At 43.9% G+C, this 21,877-nt stretch overlaps 1 protein-coding gene across 1 annotated transcript in view; it reads right to left on the bottom strand.

The window, feature by feature from the left end:
• Positions 1–21,877, bottom strand: part of MARCHF3 (membrane associated ring-CH-type finger 3) — an 84,104-nt gene that overhangs the window by 24,178 nt on the left and 38,049 nt on the right. Inside the window, exons 2-3 of the mRNA XM_074570476.1 lie at positions 2,758–2,974; positions 16–223 (exon numbers count right to left, since the gene is read on the bottom strand). Coding sequence (XP_074426577.1) covers positions 16–223; positions 2,758–2,951 — 402 coding nt within the window. The 5' untranslated portion in view covers positions 2,952–2,974. The remainder of the gene's footprint in view (positions 1–15; positions 224–2,757; positions 2,975–21,877) is intronic.

Genomic DNA, 21,877 nt, shown 5'->3' with positions numbered 1-21,877 from the left:
GCCCCACGTACTGACCTCCACCAATGGCCTGGGTTTGCGCTCCACTGCAAACCTGAAGTGGCAGAGTTCACAGTAGCTGGTGTTTGAAGATGACAGCCAGTGCTCCAGGCAGCTGCGGTGAATGGTCCCCAGGGTCCCCGTACATTCGCAGGGGGAAAGAAGGTCTTCCTGACTGCTGCCCTCGTGGCAGATCCTGCACATCGGCCGGTCATTGAAGGGGCTGCTGGAGGAGGAGAGAAAACTGCTGGTCGGTATACAGGGCTGTGATCTCGCCTCTCCTTCTCTCTGTACGGCGTGAATTAACAATGTGGGAAACATTTGCAGCTTGCGTACTTTACGCTGTAGTTAGCACACCAAGCTGCTGGCTAGTAACATAATGGCTGCAGGCGCTTTGGTATTCTTGTTTAAAATACCTCTTCTGTAGGGGAGGGGGGCTTCCTTCAAGAAATCTCTAAATGCATCAGGGAAGTTTTAAACCTGCCTCGGCTGGGCACCTCTTACGCTAGTGATGATCTGTGCCACCTCTCCCGACCTACAGGATAGCATCTCTTATGCTAGTAAAGATCCCCAGACCTACAGGGTAAGCTGTTTTCAGTGATCAACAGCAAAGGAGTGCTGGACCTGAAACCACAGCACCTTGCCCTGTACTGGTGTGACAGCAGGGCCACCACTTCAGGGAGGCACGTGCAGGCAGTAAGCCCTTGTCCCTGGGGAGGGTTTCCCTCTCTTTGGGACAACATCCCACAAGCAGCTCCAGGAGCTATATTAACAGAAGGAGAACTGTGCCAAACACACCCCTCTTGTGTAGCAGCTCCCTGTGGCTGCTCCTCCTGCATTGCCCCCCCCAAAGCACCCACCTTCCTGGTGGTGGGTGCTAATGGTCAAAGGGGGACAGGTGCTCCTCTTGCCAGTGAAAACCTAAAAACTCTGATTTTAACTACTGAGATTCTTTGTTTTACAGAGGAATCTTTCAGGAAAGAGGAAGGCAGTGGCATGGCTTCCCAAGGTGTTCAGGCTTTGCGCAGCTGTAGGAAAGCAGGAACAGGCTGTGAGCCCCAGTGCTGCTGGACTATGGATCCACTTCACCCCAGCTTCAACTCAGGCCCCCGACTGCCAAGGCAGAGAAGGCTGACCTCTTGGAAACAAAAACTCTCCCTACCACATATGCCATCTCAGGTGATCTCCTCAGAAAAGCAGGTTTTGTCACTGTCACTGACAAAACCTCGTTAGTGGATACCGTACGGTGGCACACCACTGTTCCCTCTGTCTCTCTTCTGGCTCTTTGCAGGCTGCCCCAGGTAGACCTCACTCAAGTGTAGCTGCAGGAAAGCATAAACAGGCCAGCCAGCTTCTTTCAATCTGCCTGGTAAAACAGTATAAAGTTGTGCTCAATGCTCTGCACAGACATCCGAGTGCACAAAATGTACAGGGTTTAAAAAAGTTGCTACAAGGAAAGGGGAAAAGGCCCTTTCAGGCTGTCATATCACGTGTGCAGCAGCAGTTAATAATTTCACTCTCCACACGAGTGCAGTGGATTGGATTGTTTGCTGTTTTGTGAAAATCCAGGGCTACTTCAAGACCTATGCAGTCTTCCCAGCTTCACATCTGTGAAGTAGAACTTAATTTTGACCCAAGTGTCAAATCTGGATATGGCCAAACCCTTATGCATCCTTTTTCTTGCTTCTAATGAAAACTGCATCCAGCGCTAGGGACCCCAACATAAGAAGGACATGGAGCTGTTGGAGCGGGTTCAGAGGAGGGCTGTAAAGATGATCAGAGGGCTGGAGCACCTCTCCTATGAGGACAGGCTGAGAGAGTTGGGGTTGTTCAGCCTGGAGAAGAGAAGGCTCTGGGGAGACCTTATAGCAGCCTTCCAGTACCTGAAGGGGGCTACAAGAAAGCTGGAGAGGGACTTTTTATGAGGGAGTGTAGCAACAGGACAAGGAGTAATGGCTTCGCACTGGAAGAAGGTAGATTTAGATTGGATATTAGAAAGGAAGTTTTCACTATGAGGGTGGTGAGACCCTGGAACAGGTTGCCCAGGGAAGTTGTGGCTGCCCCATCCCTGGAAGTGTTCAAGGCCAGGCTGGATGGGGCTTTGAGCAGCCTGGTCTAGTGGGAGGTGTCCCTGCCCATGGCAGGGGGCTTGGAACTAGATGATCTTTAAGGTCCCTTCCAACCCAAACCATTCTATGATTCTATGAAAACAAAGCCAGCCTGAAGCAGGCTAGTGTTTTGAAGGGCATATTTCACCAATAATCTGCCATTCTAAACTGACAGCAGAAAGAGCCACTCTCAGTCACTTAGACGATGGCTGAAGCAGCAACACTTCTGTGTGCGTCCCTGCTAGAAATAGCTTGTTTGGCCGCTCAGCACGCTGGCTTGGGAAGCATGAAGGCAACGTGCCACAGAAGTGCTGGCAGCAGCACGTGGGCTAAACACGGCATCCCATGCCAGCCAGCACGCGCTGAAGCCTCCCGCTACGCATCAGGGCAAATTACTGCAGCTGGCGCACTTGAGCAGCAGGATCCCTAGACAGCTTGCTTCCCCCTTCTTCACTGAGTGTAATGGTGAGGGCTTAATTGCATATGTAGCATAATCATTGCAAAGTTAGGATGAAGGTTTAATCACAAGAGCACCATGGTAAGCCTTCACAAAGCACACCACCACACCTTCCCTTCAAGCGCCTGTGGGACTTGCGGGTGGCAGCTGGGGAGGGTTCACTCCAGCCCACCCTTCCCACCGCCCCCCACGTACCTCTGCGTGGCGAGCGTCCGCACGACGGAGGAGAGCAGCTGCCCATCTTTGGCCGACACCTGCATGACATACTGCGGGCAGCTGCTGGCTGGGCCACCGCTGCTGCCGCCGGGCAGGGTCTTGCCATCGGGTGCCGGCAGGCGCGGGCGCTCCGGCGGGACTCCCGGCAGGTGACTGCAGCGGCTCGTCCTCATGGCGGCGGGTGGCGGGTCCCCATCTAGGGAGAAGGGAGGAGAGGGCGGTGGGGTGGAGGGAAGGGGCACGTCCCTCCCTGTCTGCAACTCCGCCGCACTGATGGATACCAGGCGGGAGAAAAAACATCCCTCTCTTTCCCTCCCTCCCCACCCCAGCCCTTCGAAACCCGCTCAGCAGGGAGAGTAAGCTTGCAGCGCTATGTGTCGTGGAAAAACAGCTTGTACGTCTCAGAAACAGCAAGCCGGGGCCACTGCGCTGCTTTTTTTCTCTGCAGACTCCTAAAGTCAGAAGTGATAAACGGAAAGACTGAACCTTTTTGCCTCCCCCCTCCCCCCCTACCCCCCCACCTCAAATGCTGCAAAGGAACAAGGAACATACAATCTTCACCTTGTGCGCTTTTGAACTTAAAGGCTGCCCAAGTCCACCAACAGGGAAAGTTACAAATCTGAGGAGAAAGCAGCCGATAAGCTCCAAATCCCTTGTTGAAAACACTCCACTGCTGCCAAGTGCTTTCCAACATGAACCCATGGCAAAGCACAGACCCAGCAAATAATCCTGTACAGGTCTTTTTGTCACACAGACTCACTTAATAACAGCCTGTGTGCAGTAATAATTTATGCCACAAGGTGAGACAGAAATCACAGCTTGCCTGTGCCTTTCTTTTCTGCTTTCCTCGTACTTCCATCGCTTACGCTGTATTTTGCATGATGCTTTCAACCATGGTAACTGGAAAGCACAGGTTGTCTGGTAACAAAGAGCCTGGGAATGTAAATTCCTGATTCCTTTGTACGCTGTTCCTTGCTGGGTGTGCCTGTCTGGGAGAGGAGGCTGTGTGATTCAACAGGCAGAAGACCAGGCTATGTGCCGGCAGGCTTCCTCTCCAGGTCAGTCACGAACAACATACCTACGGGATGGATTAATCCCCCTACAAAAGGGGGCAAAGACCTCCTAGCATGCCTCAAGACCCTTGGCTACAGTCACGTGTAAATCCTACAGGTTACTACTATGATATCCACGTGTTGAAATCAGGCACATTCACCTGCACGGCATTTAACCCTCAAAAAAAGCGTTTGCATCAGACACCGTTATTTGCGCAGTACCAGTACTGCAGCAGGAAACAGTCTTTAAAAATTAACCATTAATCTATTCTTTTAAACGGAGATATTTCTCTGGGCTTTAAAAGAAATCTTGTAAATTGATCTCACTGGATTTGCGCAAATGGCAGTGATAACTTTCTGAAGTCTCCTGAATGGACGTCTTCAGCAGCACGACTTTGCAGCATGCAAAGATGTGATGGAGGTGCTGGACCACTTGTACCATGCAAGTTTTCACATAGGGATTTATATTCTTAGAAAGGCATCTAAAACAGGAAAACACTTGGCAAAGTGTTTGTTTTACAGGATTATTTCAGCTATTTTCAGACCATGCATGCCCCAGAGAGCGAACTGGAGGCTGATGAGACAGCTTACAGGGGATATATAGTGTTCAGAGAATGGGGAAGGAAATCAGACTCTGCCCCTCATTTACAATGAAAATGAAGCAAATGGCTGATTTCAAAACCATTAACACATAAAAGATGCAGACTATTTAAGAGAATAAGAGCCACGGACTCTCCAAGGAGACCATGGTATCAGCAACATTTTACTTTTAAAATCCATGCTGAGACTATTTAACAAGAATATTCAGCAGCTGAGTAGCTGCTTCATTAAACTTAAAAAGCCCAGGCAGTACCATGCTTACAAACCCATGCTACAGAATTATGTATTTCTTTTCCAGTTGCTTCACTGACCTCATTAAGTACAACAGTGGGTTTATCGTTGCGTATAAAGTTACCATCCAAGCCTTTACAAACACATCCATCAGCCACTTGATGAGTTCAGAGCTGAAGCATCAGATGATGCAACTAAATGCAAAGCTTTAAAGCACACCAGAAATAATGTAGCTGTATCCCAGCAATGATGTTAATTCAAATTTCTGCGTACAGCACCACACTGATATCCCACTTCGGCATAGCAAATACATGTAACCCCTTTCTACCTAACTAATTTTTTTTAGAGAAAGTTGGACATTACAACACATTTTCATGATTTCAGAAGAATGGTTTTCACAGAAATCCAGTGTATGTGCATGAAAATAGCACAGTTACAGAATTAAATAATATGTGCTTTAACACTGAACTCTGTGGTAAATAATGAAGATTGTCCTGAGAAGCACAGAGATCCTAAGAAAACCTGAATGTCAAAGTTGACATTAAGGAATTGTAAATCTTAATATCCACAAAACCCCAAAGTCAATATTTACCCATATATATGTATTATGTTCTGCCTGAATGTTTTTCACCTGAAAGAGGTGGAAATCTGTCACAAATACCTTAACAGAAGAGGGAAAATGAAGAACAAAAGCAGGAACGTGTGTTTAGATGGTATTTAGGGAGAGACACAACATTAAATGGGGGAAGCCAGAATATCAGCATTTATTTCAGATGCCAGAAAATTCAGAGAAATGTGGCTGAATTTGGCACGATGGATATATGCCTGAAGAAATCAAGCAATTAGGTCTTTTTTTTTCTTTTCTGTGTTACTACACCCACTCCTCTTGCATGTCTCTTGTCTAGCCAAAAATCTATTTTAAGACTACCTTACTACTGTAATATTTAAACCAGATTTTTTCCCTGTTCTAGTTCTTCTGCTTTGCCTTTGGTATCAGTCTCTGACTTCCTCTTCTCACCTCCATCTTCTGTCTTTTAGAGTGCCCCTCCAATTTCAGTACTATATTCCAGCCATCACTGATAAGCGTATAGTTCTTGGTGCGTTCCTTCTCTTCACTTTCTTGTGCAATTACTTCAATCAGATATATAAAAATCCCATTTTCAGGCCTGTTTAACGATCATAAGTTGAAAAACCCTGAGATAAGGGGAAATTCTTTTTCAGTGTGTCATATATATGCCATTTTTTATTTATATATATATATATATGTATATATGTGTGTATGTGTGTCTGTGTGTCGGTATGTTTATGGGTATCAGAGCAAAAGTAAAGATACTGTATGTATTTTCTTTGTACCATAACGGGGGTGGGGTGGGGTGGGGAGAAACTGTTGAATTCTCAGAGTTGTTCTGTATCCTCAGAAATTTCAAATTCCTGGCTGGAAAGAGGTCAGTACAGGTTTTCCTGGTGGGAGGACGTATTGGAATGGCATTCTATTAGTCGCTGGTTAAAGTGTCCTCATGATTTTTTCCTTCTGCTTTGTTCACTGGCTCATGAAGTAAATATCCCTCAGCCAGCACTGCAAGTCTCGCATATATTCCTGTTACTTTTGCATTCAGCACTCTGGTTTACAAACATGAAAAGCAGAAGTCTCATAATAAGAAGTCTACCCCCTTTTTCAATTTACACAATTACAGATGCAGACGGTGACAGTAATTTGCGGTTATTTATGTTATTTCCTCAAAAAAAGTGCAGACACTATACTTACTTTCAGGTTTGAGACAATCTGAGAAACCTGAAGGTACACAAGTCCATGGGACCTGAAGAAATCCATCCACGGGTCCTGAGGGAACTGGCGAATGAAGTTGCCAAGACGCTTTCCATTATATTTGAAAAGTCGTGGCAGTCTGGCAAAGTTCCCACTGACTGGAAAAGGGGAAACATAACCCCCATTTTCAAAAAGGGAAAAAAGGAAGACCCGGGGAACTACAGACCGCTTAGCGTCACCTCAGTGCCTGGCAAGATCATGGAGCAGATCCTCCTGGAATCTCTGCTAAGGCACATGGAAAATAAGGAAGTGATTGGTGACAGCCAGCATGGCTTCACCAAGGGCAAGTCATGTCTGACAAATCAGGTGTCCTTCTAAGATGGTGTTACAGTGTTGGTGGATAAGGGGAGAGCAACAGACATCATTTACCTGGACTTGTGGAAAGCGTATGACACTGTCCCACGAAACATCCTTGTCTCTAAATTGGAGACACATGGATTTGATGGATGGATCACTCAGTGGATAAGGAACTGGCTGGCTGGCCGCACTCAAAGAGTTATGGTCAACAGCTCGACGTCCAAATGGAAACCAGTGATGAGTGACGTTCCTCAGGGGTCAGTACTGACTGGGACCACTGCTGTTGAACATCTTTGTCAGCGACATGGACAGTGGGATTGAGTGCACCCTCAGCAAGTATGCCAACACCACCACACTGTGTGGCATGGTCAACACGCTGGAGGGAAGGGAAGCCATCCAGAGGGACCTGGACAGGCTTGATGTGAGCCCATGTGAACATCATGAAGTCCAACAACGCCAAGTACAAGATCCTGCACCTGGGTCACAGCAATCTCAGGCACACATACAGGTTGGGCAGAGAATGGCTTGAGAGCAGCCCTGAGGAGATGGACTTGGGGGTGGTGGTTGATGAGAAGCTCAACATGAGTCAGCAATGTGAAAGAAAAAGAAAAGAAAGCCAACCGCATCCTGTGCTAGCCTAGTCTAGTGGGAGGTGTCCCCACCCAGGGCAGGGGGGTTGGAACTAGATGACCTTTAAGGTCCCTTCCAACCTGAACCATTCTGTGATTCTGGGAAAAGAAGCGTGGCCAGCAGGTTGAGTGAGGTGATTCTGCCCCTCTACTGTGCTCTGGTGAGACCACGCTTCGAGTACTGCATCGAGCTTTGGAGCCCTCAGCACAGGAAGGACATGGACCCGTTGGAACGGGTCCAGCGGAGGGCCACAAAGATGATCAGAGGGCTAGACCACCTCTCCTGTGAGGACAGGCTGGTTCAGCCTGGAGAAGAGAAGGCTCCAAGGAGACCTTATAATGGCCTTCCAGTACCTAAAGGGGTCTACAAGAAAGCTGGAGAGGGACTCTTTGTGAGGGAGTGTAGTGAGAGCATGAGGTGTAATGGTTTTAAACTGAAAGGACGAGGTTTATATCAGAAATTAGGAAGAAATTCTTTACCGTCAGGGTGGCGAGGCACTGGAACAGGTTGCCCAGGGAAGTTGTGGATGTCCCACCCCTGGAAGTGTTCAAGGCCAGGCTGGATGAGGCTTTGGGCAACCTGGTCTAGTGGGAGATGTCCCTGCCCACGGCAGGGGGGTTGGAACTAGATGATCTTTAAGATCCCTTCCAACCCAAACCATTCTATGATTCTATGATACAGTTAGTAAATTAAACCTAACTATTGCTAGTAAGTAAATTATCTGAGGTCATGTTAGAGCTGGGTAGAAGATTCAAGTGCAACCCTTATCCCTTGGCCTATAATAATTTATAGGATGCCATTCTAGCAAATATTAGGGACAACTTACACTCTTTTTTCTCTCCTGATCTGCTGTCTGCTACCCGCAGTGTTAAAATGCAAGTCAATATCATCTGATGATATTGCCTCTCTCTGCCCTCTCCTGCCTGCTTCTTTTTTTAAATCATTCCAAAGTTCAGACTGCTTTCTAGGGCTTCAGTAGCTATTAAGAAGTATCTGGAAGTAATTTTCTTCTTCATTACAGGAATGAATGCAAATGTTTTGGAAAAGTGTCTTAGCCCCACAAACAAATGCCACCAAACACTTGCAATCTTTGTTTCAGAGACTTCTGGGCTTAGTCAACTGTTGAGTTGACTAGGTTGACTAACAATACATCCCCACTGAGCTCTGCAAACATTTCTTTATATGCTGCAAGGCATTTATAGCATATCTTCTTTCCCATCCTTATCTTTCCTTTTAAAAGATTTATAACTTCTCTATTAAGAGAAACCAGGAGACTCAAAAAATGCCAGTGAGGAAGGCACTGCCACTCTTACTGAATTACACTCAAACATGAGATGTGAAAAATTAGCATAACTTCCCTGAAAAGGAATTTAAAGAAGAAACCATTTGCATTTACAATAAGCACCTACAACTGGAATCCCTGTTGCACTCTTTCCTACTGTGCATGAACTGACCTCATTTCTCTAAACCCATAAAGCATTATAATGCTGATGACTTAAATTATCACAGTGGACTTTTTTAAGCAGTGGGGCTCTTCTGCTGAAGCTGTGGGTGGCTTAGATTTGCATGAGAAAAAAAGATCCTACACTTCAAGCAGTGGGTTGCAAAAGTTAAACAAATATTCATGTAGAGACTGTGTGAATTGCTCGCTTTTCCTTTTTTTCAGGACTAAGAATATCACATATTGCATCACTCACAGTCATGCAGTTTCAAACTTGGAAATCCATTGACCTTTCTTATTGCATGTTCCCATGAGTCACGCTATTAGTTTCAAGAAATGCAACTCAAAGATGCATCAGCCAGCTTCAGGACTTAAAAACATGCATGAAAAACAACTACCTTCCCATCTGGATACATTTTCCCAAGAAATATAGCGTTATTTAAAAAACACAGCCATTAAAAAAAAAATTAGCTTTCAGAGATACATTTTTGTTTCCTATTTATCTACTTTTATGTACCCAAAGAATATTTCTCTTTGCACTCTATCCACAGCCCGCTGCTCAAAATTACAATCCAGTATCAAGTAGAAATGGCAAACTAGCTGTCCTGAAGGCCAGGAGTGAAACCTAGCCAGATACTGGCATTGTGTGATTTGAGAAGGCCGTGTCTCTTCCATGGGCCCACAATTGCCTCAGTCTGCCCAACAGATTCTGCAGGTAAAAACCCATCTCCTTTGCACAGAATACTCTCAAAGTTTGGACCCCAATGACCTGTGTTCATCGATAGATTTTTACCTCAGGACAGGTCAGCAGATCTGGAGCACAGATACAATTCTGCATCATACTGCAATCTGGAAGAATGGCGCACCTCACTGAGAAACATCTTCTGCCTGTATTTCTTCTATCAATCCTATCAGTTACTCAGAATGCAAGTTTCGTACTCTAATGAATGAACAAATTACTGGTTTCAAAAGTTGTCTGTAATATAGTTATCAGAGGTTGTGTGAAAAAGGTGGTCTTCACTGGCTTCGAATCTATCAAACACGTATTACAGCGTATACTGCGCTTTGTTTTTTGAAATGAAGAGCAGGAACTCATCTTTCACTTACTGAGGTTTAGAGAGTATTTTTATGCTGTCCTACCTCTTAAGACAGTCATTTTTTTTAGTAGTCTCGTGATATAGAACATGTCCATCTTCCAGTTCTCCTGACATTGCATGATCCTTACAGAGATAAACCACTATGCACAAAAGACTTCTGCTTTAATTAAACTACTATTAGGTGTTTAGTTACGGCAGGACAGAAGTCTGGACTGGTTGGCAAACCTCTGTGAGAAGCTAAGTACTTAGGCGGTTAAACCAGCTGTGACTAAGCCCCGTTTCACTGCAGCTATGTTAAGATGCTCCAGACTAAAACAGGCACTGCAGTGACTGGATGGATTGCTGCTCTGCCTCCCAGATCCACCTTCCCACTAAATAAGAATCAAAATTCTCAGCTCTATGAGGAAAAACTTCTTTACGGTGAGGGTGACAGAGCACTGGAACAGGCTGCCCAGGGAGGTTGTGGAGTCCCCCTCTCTGGAGACTTTCAAGACCTGCCTGGATGCAGTCCTGAGTAACGTGCTCCAGGCAATCCTGCTTTAGCAGGGGAGTTGGACTAGATGATCTCTACAGGTCCCTTCCAACTCTGAAATTCCATGATTCTGTGATTCCGTGAACTCCAGAGTACTGTGAGACTTCCTATTTTTTTACCTCTTAAGAAATGATACAGGGTACCGTGAAGATGGCATGGCCAAAACCTTTCTATAAGAGCAGGACACCCTTGGCCACCTGAAACTCTTATTTTAGTAGCACTGACACTCATGAAGGAGTCTTCTGTATGTCATTTCCAAGGCATTCATAGCTGGAATTGTTTTAAATGTTTCTTGACTCTTCCCTCCACACTCCACCATGCAGAGCTGCATGGATCCCCTCGTGGTTTCAATCCCACTGAGACTACCAAGTAAAGAAAATAATGGAGTAACTGCCTGTTCCAGTTGTAGCCCTAGATGCTGTCCACCAACACGGGGGATAGATCCAAACTCCTTTCAGTGTATTTCTTAGAAATCAGCTGGCAACTGGCAACTGATAATTACAGCTTAGGAACCTTCTGCCATGGGAGATACCTGCAGGGCAGGCATGACCCAGGCTCCCAACCTGCTGCTCCTGTCCCCTGTGGCATGCATCTGGTCATGCCCTGTCCCTTCTGCATTCGCCTCCCCAAGACCCCAGCTCATCAGCTACTCTTACTTTTCTCTCTGGACTCGGTTCCAGTCCTGTTGTGTGATCCTGTGTGTGTACCAGGATTGTTCTTCAAAGTAAGATTTCAGAGCAGCTAAGCCCAGAACTCATAATGGGAAATGCCAGCTCTCCTACAGCCTTAGTGGACACGAGATCAGTACAATTGCTACACTTGATCTGTTTGTTAAAAAAATAAAGAGAATTAATAGGTACAGAAACTTTCTGCAAAAATATCTTAACTCCACAGGAGGTGCACATAAGACCCTTAGGTCCTCCAGATAAAAAATTAATTTCCACAACTTGAGAAGATGAAATAAGTCCCACATCTGATAGTCACACGTGGTTCGGTATACAGGAGGACATATAAGACGCTGCCCAACCTATTCACTACAGAGCTGCAAAGCATTCACTGGCACCAAGACACCTGAGAAAGGCAGAAGGGAACCAGCACCAGGGCACAGCAGTTACAAAATGACAGCAGAAGGAAGCTGGAGAACATTTTTCTAAGAATCCATACAACCTGCTCAACAGCATTCAGTTTTTAACAACTACAACACCACCACCAAACCCTCCCAAGGATAAATGAGAGAAAACCGAATGCTGCAAGACGAAAATGTAATACTTGTTTACCAGTTGAGGAGGGCAGTAAACTTTACACCCCTTGCAAGATTTCACTTCAAAGCAAGTCAACATACAGAAAGTACTGCAATATTGAACCCCACTGATATTAGGCAATTTTAATTTGGCCCAGAGTTTACTTATTTTTCACGCTGTAGACAGCATTTTCTGCGTGGCTGGTCTAACTGCAGAGAGCTCCGGGGCCTCTTAAAAACTACCACACAGCAGGCTGCATGTAAAGGGTAATTTTATAAACATGCACTTTAAAGAACTGAATGCTAGGCTGAGGCAGCAGCACAACGCAGTTTGGCATGGATAGTCCTTAAGAGTCTTCCCACGCATTTAAAAAATCACTGCCCAGCCATAAACTAATGTTTTTTTGTTATGTACTGAACCTTGAATCACTTTTCATGAGAGCAATCAACTACCTTTTTGGTACTGTGGACTTTAATAAATTGCTTTATATATGCATAGCCACTACCTCGGGCAGGGACGCTTTCCACTTGGGCAGGGATGCTTTCCATCTGGTCTAATGGGAGGCGTCCCTGCCCACAGCAGGGGGGTTGGAACTATGTGATCTCTAAGGTCCCTTCCAACCCAAACCATTCTGTGATTCTACGATTCTATGATTCTATGATTATGTCTTTTGCTTAGATTCTTCTTCTTTTGTTGGCTGTCAAAATGGAAGATGACACATGATAATACATACCATAAGTACTTATGCTGGTGGCATTTTAGTCTTGCATTAATAAAAAATCAGAAGATACAAATACAGTTTACAACTGATCTGGAAATAGTAATGATAGTTTCTTTCAAAGTATAAAGACAGACATGAATTTTCTTTTCTAGTGGAAATGTCTTTCCTCAGAGGAGTTGGAATGCAAGACCTGTCTGTCTCATTTTTCCTAGAAGACATTTTGGATTACTAGACAAACAGGAGGAAGTTATGATTCAGCATACTGAATGGTGCTGCCAACAGATTTCCCTCCTGTGCTGAACAAGCTGCTTCCAGGTTCTTTGGAGCAACACGGGTTGCAGAAAACCAGTATTTCCACACCTGCCCTTTGCATGAATGCGCTCCCTGTGCCCACAGAAGCTGGCAGAACATAGGCACGAATATGACAGCCTCATGTGCTTAATTGCACCCTTACTTAGCATAATCTGGGAAATAGTTGTTTCTGTATATGCTGCCAATTTTGCTTTTGTAAATTCCTGGCAATGGCTAGCATTGCGAGTCAGACTCCCAGAACAGACACTTAATCTACACTTGCCTGTTGCACGCACTGGAGCTACACACAAGCTCTGCTGAGATCTGTCTTTCTCTCTGACTACCCGGCACTCCTTGTAACTCTGTTTCAGTTACCCCAGCCCACACAAATGGCCGTTGCGGATTCAGGTCCAGACACCGTTTGCTAACCCGGGTTCTTCTGGTCTAAGGGTCCCTGGAGTGCTCAGCTCCCTGGACCAGCAGGTACACCGGCTTGAGAACACGGGGTTACATCCTGTGCTTGTGCATTGTGCCTGAGGCACTAGGAGGAGAGGAGCCGGGGTGCTAAAGGTTACTTTGGAAGGGGGTACTAAAGACACACTGCTCCGAGATAAACACCCTCAGTGAGGAAATATGTAGGAGTTTTGCCAACAATCTTGAGTACAGAAATCAAAATGACTAAGTATTTTCCAGCTTCTTTCCCAAACCTCATCTATGCTGCTTGTCTTAACTGACAACACGAAGAATATTTGGAACTGGAGGCCAAGCCTCGCCTGCACCTATTTCTGGGTGACCGTACTCAGGCTGAATCCCTGCAAACGGAGGAAGGCTCTCACCCTAACACATTCCTAAATTCTCCCTGCTTCATTGCCAGCTCCTCTCCACACTCCCCCTCCCTTCTTTCCCCACGCCTGCCCACAGAATTTCTGGCCCCGCTTAATGACAAATTTTGAAGGACAATGAGACAAAGCTTCCCCCAGACAGCTCCTTCCCTTTCTGCCAGCCTGGCAGTGGCTGCAGGCGGGGAGCAGGGCTGGCCCTGCACCAACCCTCTGCAGGCTGCAGGCACGCGTCCATCAGTTACCCCTCTGGCAGAAACCCAAAGATACCTTTATTAAAAGACCAAGTCCAAAGCTGAAAAACGATGATTACTGCCAGAATTATCTAAGTGCTGGGACAGTGCTTTTCTTCATTTCTTTTGATTAGTGGGTACGGACTGGAAAGTCTGGCTTCCCACAGAAACAATGTGGCTTAATGAATAAATACAGCTCCTGAAGTCTGACCCAGAACACGCCTCAAGGGTGGCTTCCCCCAGGGGAGGTGTGGAGATGGCATTGCCCTGAATCGCTGTTTCTATGTGATTTATTTACACCTAGTGTCATCCCAGGACATGGCATAAATTGCAGGTGTTTTCACACTTCAGCACCAAAATGCAGTGACAGAATTCGTATCTACTTATATGCTGAAAGTCTGCAAGTTAAGAGGCCTGGAAGCTCATTTTTGGACTAGAAAGTAAGTTCTGGATCCTCTTTCATTTTCCTAAGTTAGGTCACTTTATACAGGTGAGACAAGCAGATTTTGTAATGAAATGCCAGACATGAATGTTTATTTCTTGGCTTAAAACCTGACAGGTGAGGCTTGCACCATGAGAATTTCTCTCCAACAAGGGCCAAAGAACAAGGAATCCCATGTCACTCCTTTAAAACCAGACTTCATTTCTAAAGAGCGGCAATCCTTTTTGCAAAATACGTATTACTGATACTGCACTTCCTTTAGCACAGGAACTGTAAAACCTTCAGAAATCCCTTTCTCTGCAAGTACCTACGATTTCGTCAGAAATCCTGTCTTTTGCAATTTCCAACTGCAGCAGTTTTAGCCCGATCAGTCAGTGCCTCTGCACTCTTGTTTGCCCTCTCTTCTATTTAGATCTTTCATTTCTGGTGCTTGTGTTATCAGAAAAAGCATAATCATAGAAACATAGAATGTCTTGGATTGGAAGGGACCTTTAATGGTCATCTAGTCCAAGCCCCCTGCAGTAAGCAGGGACATCTTTAACGAGATCAGATCCAAGAGCGCGGGATGCTCGTTCCGTGTCGCACATCTCATCACGCCCTCTGGGACTCACACTACCTCTGCACACGTTGGGGCAGCTAAGATCACCAAAGAAATGGAACAGAAACTACACCTACTGCACCCTGATGTTTTATAGCTAGCTATTTTTTCAGGAGATGGTGAGGACGAAGACAGTGTGAAGACCAACTTCTCTGTCAAATGCAAAGTCTTAAGAGAACAAATCCAGTCAGACCCGATCCAAATGTGCTGCATTTGATGAAGATGTTCCTGTTGACGTCCCCCAGCTTTACACTGGACTCAAAGTTACTGTTCAGCAGCTGGAGGATGAAGCTCAGGGGAAAATGCTCAAAGTTACATCTTTATGTACTCCCAATGCCACATTTTCCCCAGGGAACATTCAAAATTAGCCCTCACCATTTCCACTACAAGGCTAAAAGGAGGGCTGCTAACATCACATTAATTATAGCCCACACAATAAATCCCTAACTGTGCTTCATTTTGTACTCACAGAGGTGAACATCAGCTGAATTCAACTGATTATTCCTGACCAGGTAAGGTCAAGCTAAAAATGACTTGCTTAAACTGCAAATGGTGTAAATATTGCTTAACCTCATGTCTGGGGTTTGGTAATGAATTCCTGTTCATGTAAAGCTTGTGTAAATGTATTCTTTGACAAACGGGGGCAGTTTGTAAACCTGTGATTTTACACGGCTCACAGTGTAATCTGTGTTATCTCACATAAATCTTGAGGGGGACTACGACCGAGTGACTTCCCTGTGCAAGAGCATGCGCAACAGAGAACACAGGCAGCGCTGGCTGGCCATGGAGGCAAGAGTCTCAAAACTGCAGGGATGAAAAGCAAAATGTTTTTAATTATTAAAGGAAGACATATGGTGACTATTTCTACAGATAGCTTAACCAGAAAGCCAATTATTTTTTTCATTGTTGTTTAGTCAATTATTTGCCCACTTTTAGTATATTTGGTTCTTCCAGCTCTTGCAGTAGAGACTGCACTCAAATATGATCTCATTAAAAACTTCACATTTACTTAGTCCTTACCATTGATGGAAAAAAACATTGAATGTATGAAAGTTAAAAAAATATACTAAAACCACTTTCAAATTAAAATAAATGAAAAATTAAAAACATTTATCTTTTTAATAGCTTTATAATTAAATTCTAGAGTTTAGCAATATTGGCTGTGTCAGTCTTATACTTGCTAACAAAAACTTCATTAGAAGCCCAATGAATATGACTTTAAGATTTCAGTTTCAAAATAGAAAAACAAAGATTATTATCTTACCATGAATATCTCCATTTTGGTGCATTGTAATTTAATGGGAAATCATTCAGACACCTGTATATCAATTTATTTTTCCTTAGTCTTCATCTGCATAAATATTTAATATTAACATTTACTTCCTGAACGGAGCACCTCTCTCCTTCCTATGTGATGCATCCCAAACATCTTACCCTGTGAAGCCTTTCAGTAGTTCTCTATGCAAGATACTGGCATTAGTAAAAGCATCTCCTGTACTCTGCGCTGAAGCCTACGTGCATGAAATACAATGGAAACTTAAGCTGAAGGAAGGGAAGGCTTCTGCCTCTTCCCCCCTAGACACTGTGTTTGTCAGTACTACAACGAGACTGCAAACTCCTTGGGGTAGATTCAAGTCTTCTAATATCTTATTCAGCAATGAATCAGCTGATGACACTTTGTAAATGCATGAAACTCAGCTTGCATGCAACGCTTCGCAAAGCATGCCCCAAACAAACATATTGATGTGTAAAATATATGCTTTCTCTTATTCTAAGACTGTGTGATCATCCCATGTGTTTCTGAAGTGCCATCTAACAAGCCCTGCTCCTTCACTAAAGAGAATGTACTTTGTATTATTTTATCTTATAGTGTTTTTGTTGGCAGTAGTTGAGCTTTTGATGTTTACTGACAAGGGAATTAGTCTTGCAAATATATTGTTTAAAAAAAGGAAAACATTCTTTAAAGCAAAATGACTCAAAATTCAGCTCTTTCCTCCTCCCTTTTCTCTTTTTACCCTTCAGACAAAAGCAGCTAAAAATACTCTCACTGCATTTTCCTGCACACAGGAAGATACACTAATATGAGAGCAAAAAGAGTTTATTTTTCTCAGCAGGAGCAAAATGTAGACTCCATGGTTTTCTACAATGTTTACATAAAGATTTCCCTCTAAACTTGCATTCTGGGCCAAAAGAGTTGTTCATCAAACTCCACAACTTGCGCTCTAGGGATCACTCCAGATGGGGCAAGCACATAGGAATACTGCAAGTTAATTAAAACCAGTGCTAGTTCCCCACACTAGCATGTAGATGTGTTGTGCTGTGTAAAACTATAAGCTAAAGGTACTGGACAGTCCCATTTGTTTTCCAGCAACAAGCACACCAAGAATGCTTTTAGTCATTGTCAAATGAATTTGGCACTGATCAGACAAATCAGACCCGACATGCAGACCTGGGAATGAAAAATAATTGCTCTAAACAAAGCATAAAAAATCCAATTTCTATTCAGTAATTTTAAAGCAAATTACTGAAATGCTGCACTAGTGAATTAAAACCACAAGACACAACTAAATCAAAACAGCACAGGTAAAAGTTGACTAGACAACACTATTCTTATCCAAGGGAAATACCAACAAGAAAAATAATAAGAGTTAGAAGTGAACGAGGTGTTAGCCTTAGTACTATGAGAAATAAGGGCAATGGAAGTTTGGAGTAGGTGCTGATCTCAATTGGGATTTTAATCTCTATTATGACTTTTGCACTGAAATAAACCCTGAGATGCAGATTTTCTTGCGCGCCCATGGTCAACTTGGCACAGGACTGTGACAGTGGAACAGCCTGAGGATGACATCTCAGCTCGCGCCACTGCTGCTACAGTCTCACAGCGGCCTAATAATTGTTGTCTGAGTTGTACCATCGCCATGTATTTCTTCAGGGGCTACATACGCAGTATAGTTTACCTGATTTATAGCACTATATAGTGCGCTCAACTGGTGAAAATCCTAGCTAGCCATCATATTCAGATTCTGGCCTCTTATCACTAAGATAACATCAGTTGTGATCTTCACCTAATGTCTTCTACAGCTGCAGGAGTTCTGAGTGTGGTCCTACTAGTCTAGGAAATTGCATCCAGCAGTAGCAAGTCCCAGATCTGTAAGAAAAATACCTTACTTAACTTGCATCATGGACAATTCTAAAGAACAAAATAAGAAATATGTAGTTGTCCATTTTGAATGGCCTTGGAACAACTATTTCAATGCCTCGTAGATCACGCTTCACACTCATACTTCAAAGCAATACACCCCAGTTTACAATCATGAAACATTTTACTTGCGTCACTTTGGCCAGAACGAGTTTAAAAAATCAACACATACCCATATCTAAAGGAACAACATTCACCAGCTCCCAGCAAATACTCCGTCCCATAACCAATATATACTGAATATGAATTCTTTTCAAGTTTATTTATTGCCTGAAAGGCAACTTTCCCCTTCTCAAAGAGAAAGCATGTCTGTCAAGCCTCATATGTGTTGGGACAGAGAATAATATTAACGAGAAGTGGGCCACTACCTCACTGCCAACATGCTCTGGTTTGGAGTTCATCCTACCTGTACGGACATAATGAAGGGACTCTGGCGAAATTCCGTAAGAAGGCCAAGTCCTGTTAGATCTGAGGATGTGATGATTAAGATATTCCTCCAGCCACCCTTTTAAAGCAGTATCTTATTATAGATTCAATTATGTCTCATCAAAACATACGCACACGAACCACTTTGCCTATCATAAAGCATCACTGATGGCAGAGAAAGCATCCACGAGCGTGGAAAAGCTAGAATTTGGCTGAGCACTTTGTCTCTGATGCAGGCGAACCCACACAAAGTTAATTGTTGCCAAAAGGCAAAATAACTAAAGAGCTCAAAGTTTTGCCTCAGGGGCTGCAAAATTCTGGGGTTTCTGGAGAAGCTGTGAACAGACAGAAGTAAAAGCTAAGATAACATCATTATCTGCGTTCAGCAATGCCTTATGACAACCTGCTTCACCCTCCAAAACATTACCCATTCTTAGAAAACAAGTAATTAAAGATTCTTCCCTGTAGCTCCCGAGCAGGACAAGACTTGCCCTCCTGTCACTGCTTGCTGGTGAGGTAGGTAAGGAGGAACACTCTGACACAGGATTAGGATGTAGGATTTCTATAACCTGTTGATGAACTTCCATCTTCCACAACGCAGGATTTTGTGGATTGCTGTCCCCTCCACTACTCTAAACAACTTAATTTCAGCCAGCTCTACCCCACATTAAGACTGTAGAAATTTCTAGAGTCTATTCAGTGACCATGTTCTGCCATGACACCTATGGTCCAGTGTCACAGCGGTTGAGGAGAGCATAGCTAGAGATGACTACTAATGAAACCTAAAAATAGAAACCTTAAAAGTCCTAAACAATAGCCCTAGCTAGGTATTCTAGTTCTGTCTCTTAATCGAGACCCCTTTACACAGGCTATGAAATGTGAAGTTTGAGGATCTGGCTTCAAAGGGGTTCCATAAAACCGGACACTATTTAAATGAATAAACAAGCATACCACATTTTCTATGAAGAGCCCTTTCCTTGGTTCAATTAATGCTCAGGCTTAAGCTTTTAAAATGCATTTAATGATAATCCAAACACGGTGAGCAAACCAACAGCATCAAATGACTAGTTTCCAATTCTGTCTACTTATTTAGTATGAGATGAGCACTGAACTCTGCTCTGAGCCACAGAGAGAGAGAGAAAAGATGATGCTTCTTGTCCCAGGAGGCTTCCACACAGAGATGTCTCAAACTCAGTAGTAAATTGATTACACAGATGATTCTGCTGGTTCTGGCAACCAGAAAAAAAAGCAGACAGACTATTTTTAGCACGGCGCTTCATTATCAGTTTAATGGCATCCCAAGGTTTATCAGCCTGTCAGGTTGGAAAGAAAGTACACCTTGTTAGAGGGAGGCACTGAAACAAATTTCCTCATTAAGTACTGTCTCCTAGTTTTTCCCAATTGCTAGAAGGATCATTTTTCACCCTCTAAGTTGCATAACTAAGAGTCAATGATTTTCTGTTTTACGTTAGGCTATCTCCATCACTTTTACCTTCCTGCATTTTTAAGTGGTTGCTTCTGGGTCTTGATATATTTTCATATGTATTTTATAATAACATTGATACTGAAGTAGAGAAACTGATCACTTCATGTATGAATATCTTAGTAGACTAGTGAATCTCAGTGAATTTTTGTCTCATCATTTTGAGACTGGTGCATTACCAAAGGTTAATTACATTTCCCATACCATCTGGGCATTGTTCTCAGTTAGTCAAACTTGTCCTTAAATCTGTTCAATTTTCCATCAAAAGCATCCCCATTGCTTTTATTAGGAAGCTCACATCGTCCAACAACCCTCCTTCCTTTCTACCTCCTAGTTTATCTCTTACCACAGCTGTGGGCACAGAATGAATTCCGGATATCACATCATTCTATAAAGTACAACTTAATGCTCTTGACATACTTGTCCATGTAATACCTGCCAGGCATACAATTTATTTGTGACCCTAATGAAGAACACTGATTCAAAAGAGTGACAAAAATTAGCTGAAAATAAGTAAAAATCTTGTTCAAACCCCTCCTCAGTGCAGCTCTTCCTTGCAATAATTAAAACACATGTGCATCTAGTGTTTGTGAGAACTGCCCTTTCTGACAGCCAGTATCTGCACCACGCACATTACATTCCTGGCTGCTGATACAGCCAGTGGGTGGACTAATTATGGACAGGTATTTGTGACCAAGCATTCCCAGAAACTAAACTGAGATTATCGGTCTCACTGCGTACAGCCATCGGCTCACAACTGCCAAGCAGGGCTGAAAAAAGCAAATCAGAGGTAGAAAATTCCTTGTCTCGGCCCCAAAATACTGAACAACCTTGGCCCCGCCAGAGCTCAGATGTCTCGCTGAAAACAAAACAATAGGAGCCTAACGCTCAACAAAAGCAACTAATTGCAACAGGACAGTGCAGGAGGCAGTGAAGGAGTCCAGACGGTGGCAAATTTCACCTGTTAATTTTTTTTGGTGCAAACGGAAGGCAGTAACTGACGCATTGCCATTTGAGTCTTCAGGAAGGAAAAAAAAAAGAAGACGTACCTGCTTACTTGCTTATACTCCTGAACACATTGTGCTCCTAACCGAGTGTGAACAAGCAAATGGTGATGGTTTGTCAGCCACTACCCAAATGAGCTTGGATGAAGACGTCCTTGTATCATCTGGCTTTAACACACAGACGTACACAAAATGTGAATTCCCGCAGCAAAACTCGAGCCATAGTCACTCGAGTTTGTAATTTTTCATCATTCCACTTTGATTTAGTCAAGAGAAGCTTTCAAATCAAACTAACCCGATCAAACTCTGTCTGAAACCTGCAAAATGAGCTAGAATATGAACAAGTGGGTAAGAGAGCGAGAGCAAGCAAGCAAGAGCAACATGCACGCATCTAAAATTTCTCAAAGGACTGAGAGAGTTGCCTGTTAAGTTTCTAAACCTTAAGGGCAGCAGAGCACGATTGCAACAGTAATGTCCAGTGAAGTACTGCCAGTCCTTCCTCCCCGCTGCACTTTTTGCGGTTTGTGTGAAATGCTGGCTGTTCACGTGGGCAGCACCTGAATGACAGGCACTCAAACCGCAACTAGGAATTAACTCTGTGTTGTAGGTCACAGCTGAAAGTGCGCGCTAGCCTGGCAGCTGCCAATTACTTCCAGCCCAAGATGTGTCCTTAAAAGCGAGATTATCATACCTCTGCAACACAACCCTATAGTCACAATCAGTGACCGACTGACCGACCATTCCCGCGCAATAAAGTCAGCTTACAGCTACGAAATTAGCTTTAAGGGCTTTATTACAGATGAGTTCCTCCTGTGCTATTGAAAATACTTTGATCTCTCAGGTTTTCGCACAGCCTAAATTTAAAATAAGCTGCTGTAAGGGAAACTATCCTCTTATGCTACAATTGAGCTGCATGG

Source organism: Larus michahellis, chromosome Z, assembly GCF_964199755.1.
Source record: "Larus michahellis chromosome Z, bLarMic1.1, whole genome shotgun sequence".
NCBI classification, from domain to species: Eukaryota; Metazoa; Chordata; class Aves; order Charadriiformes; family Laridae; genus Larus; species Larus michahellis.
This window is presented reverse-complemented; position numbering and strand designations above follow the sequence as displayed.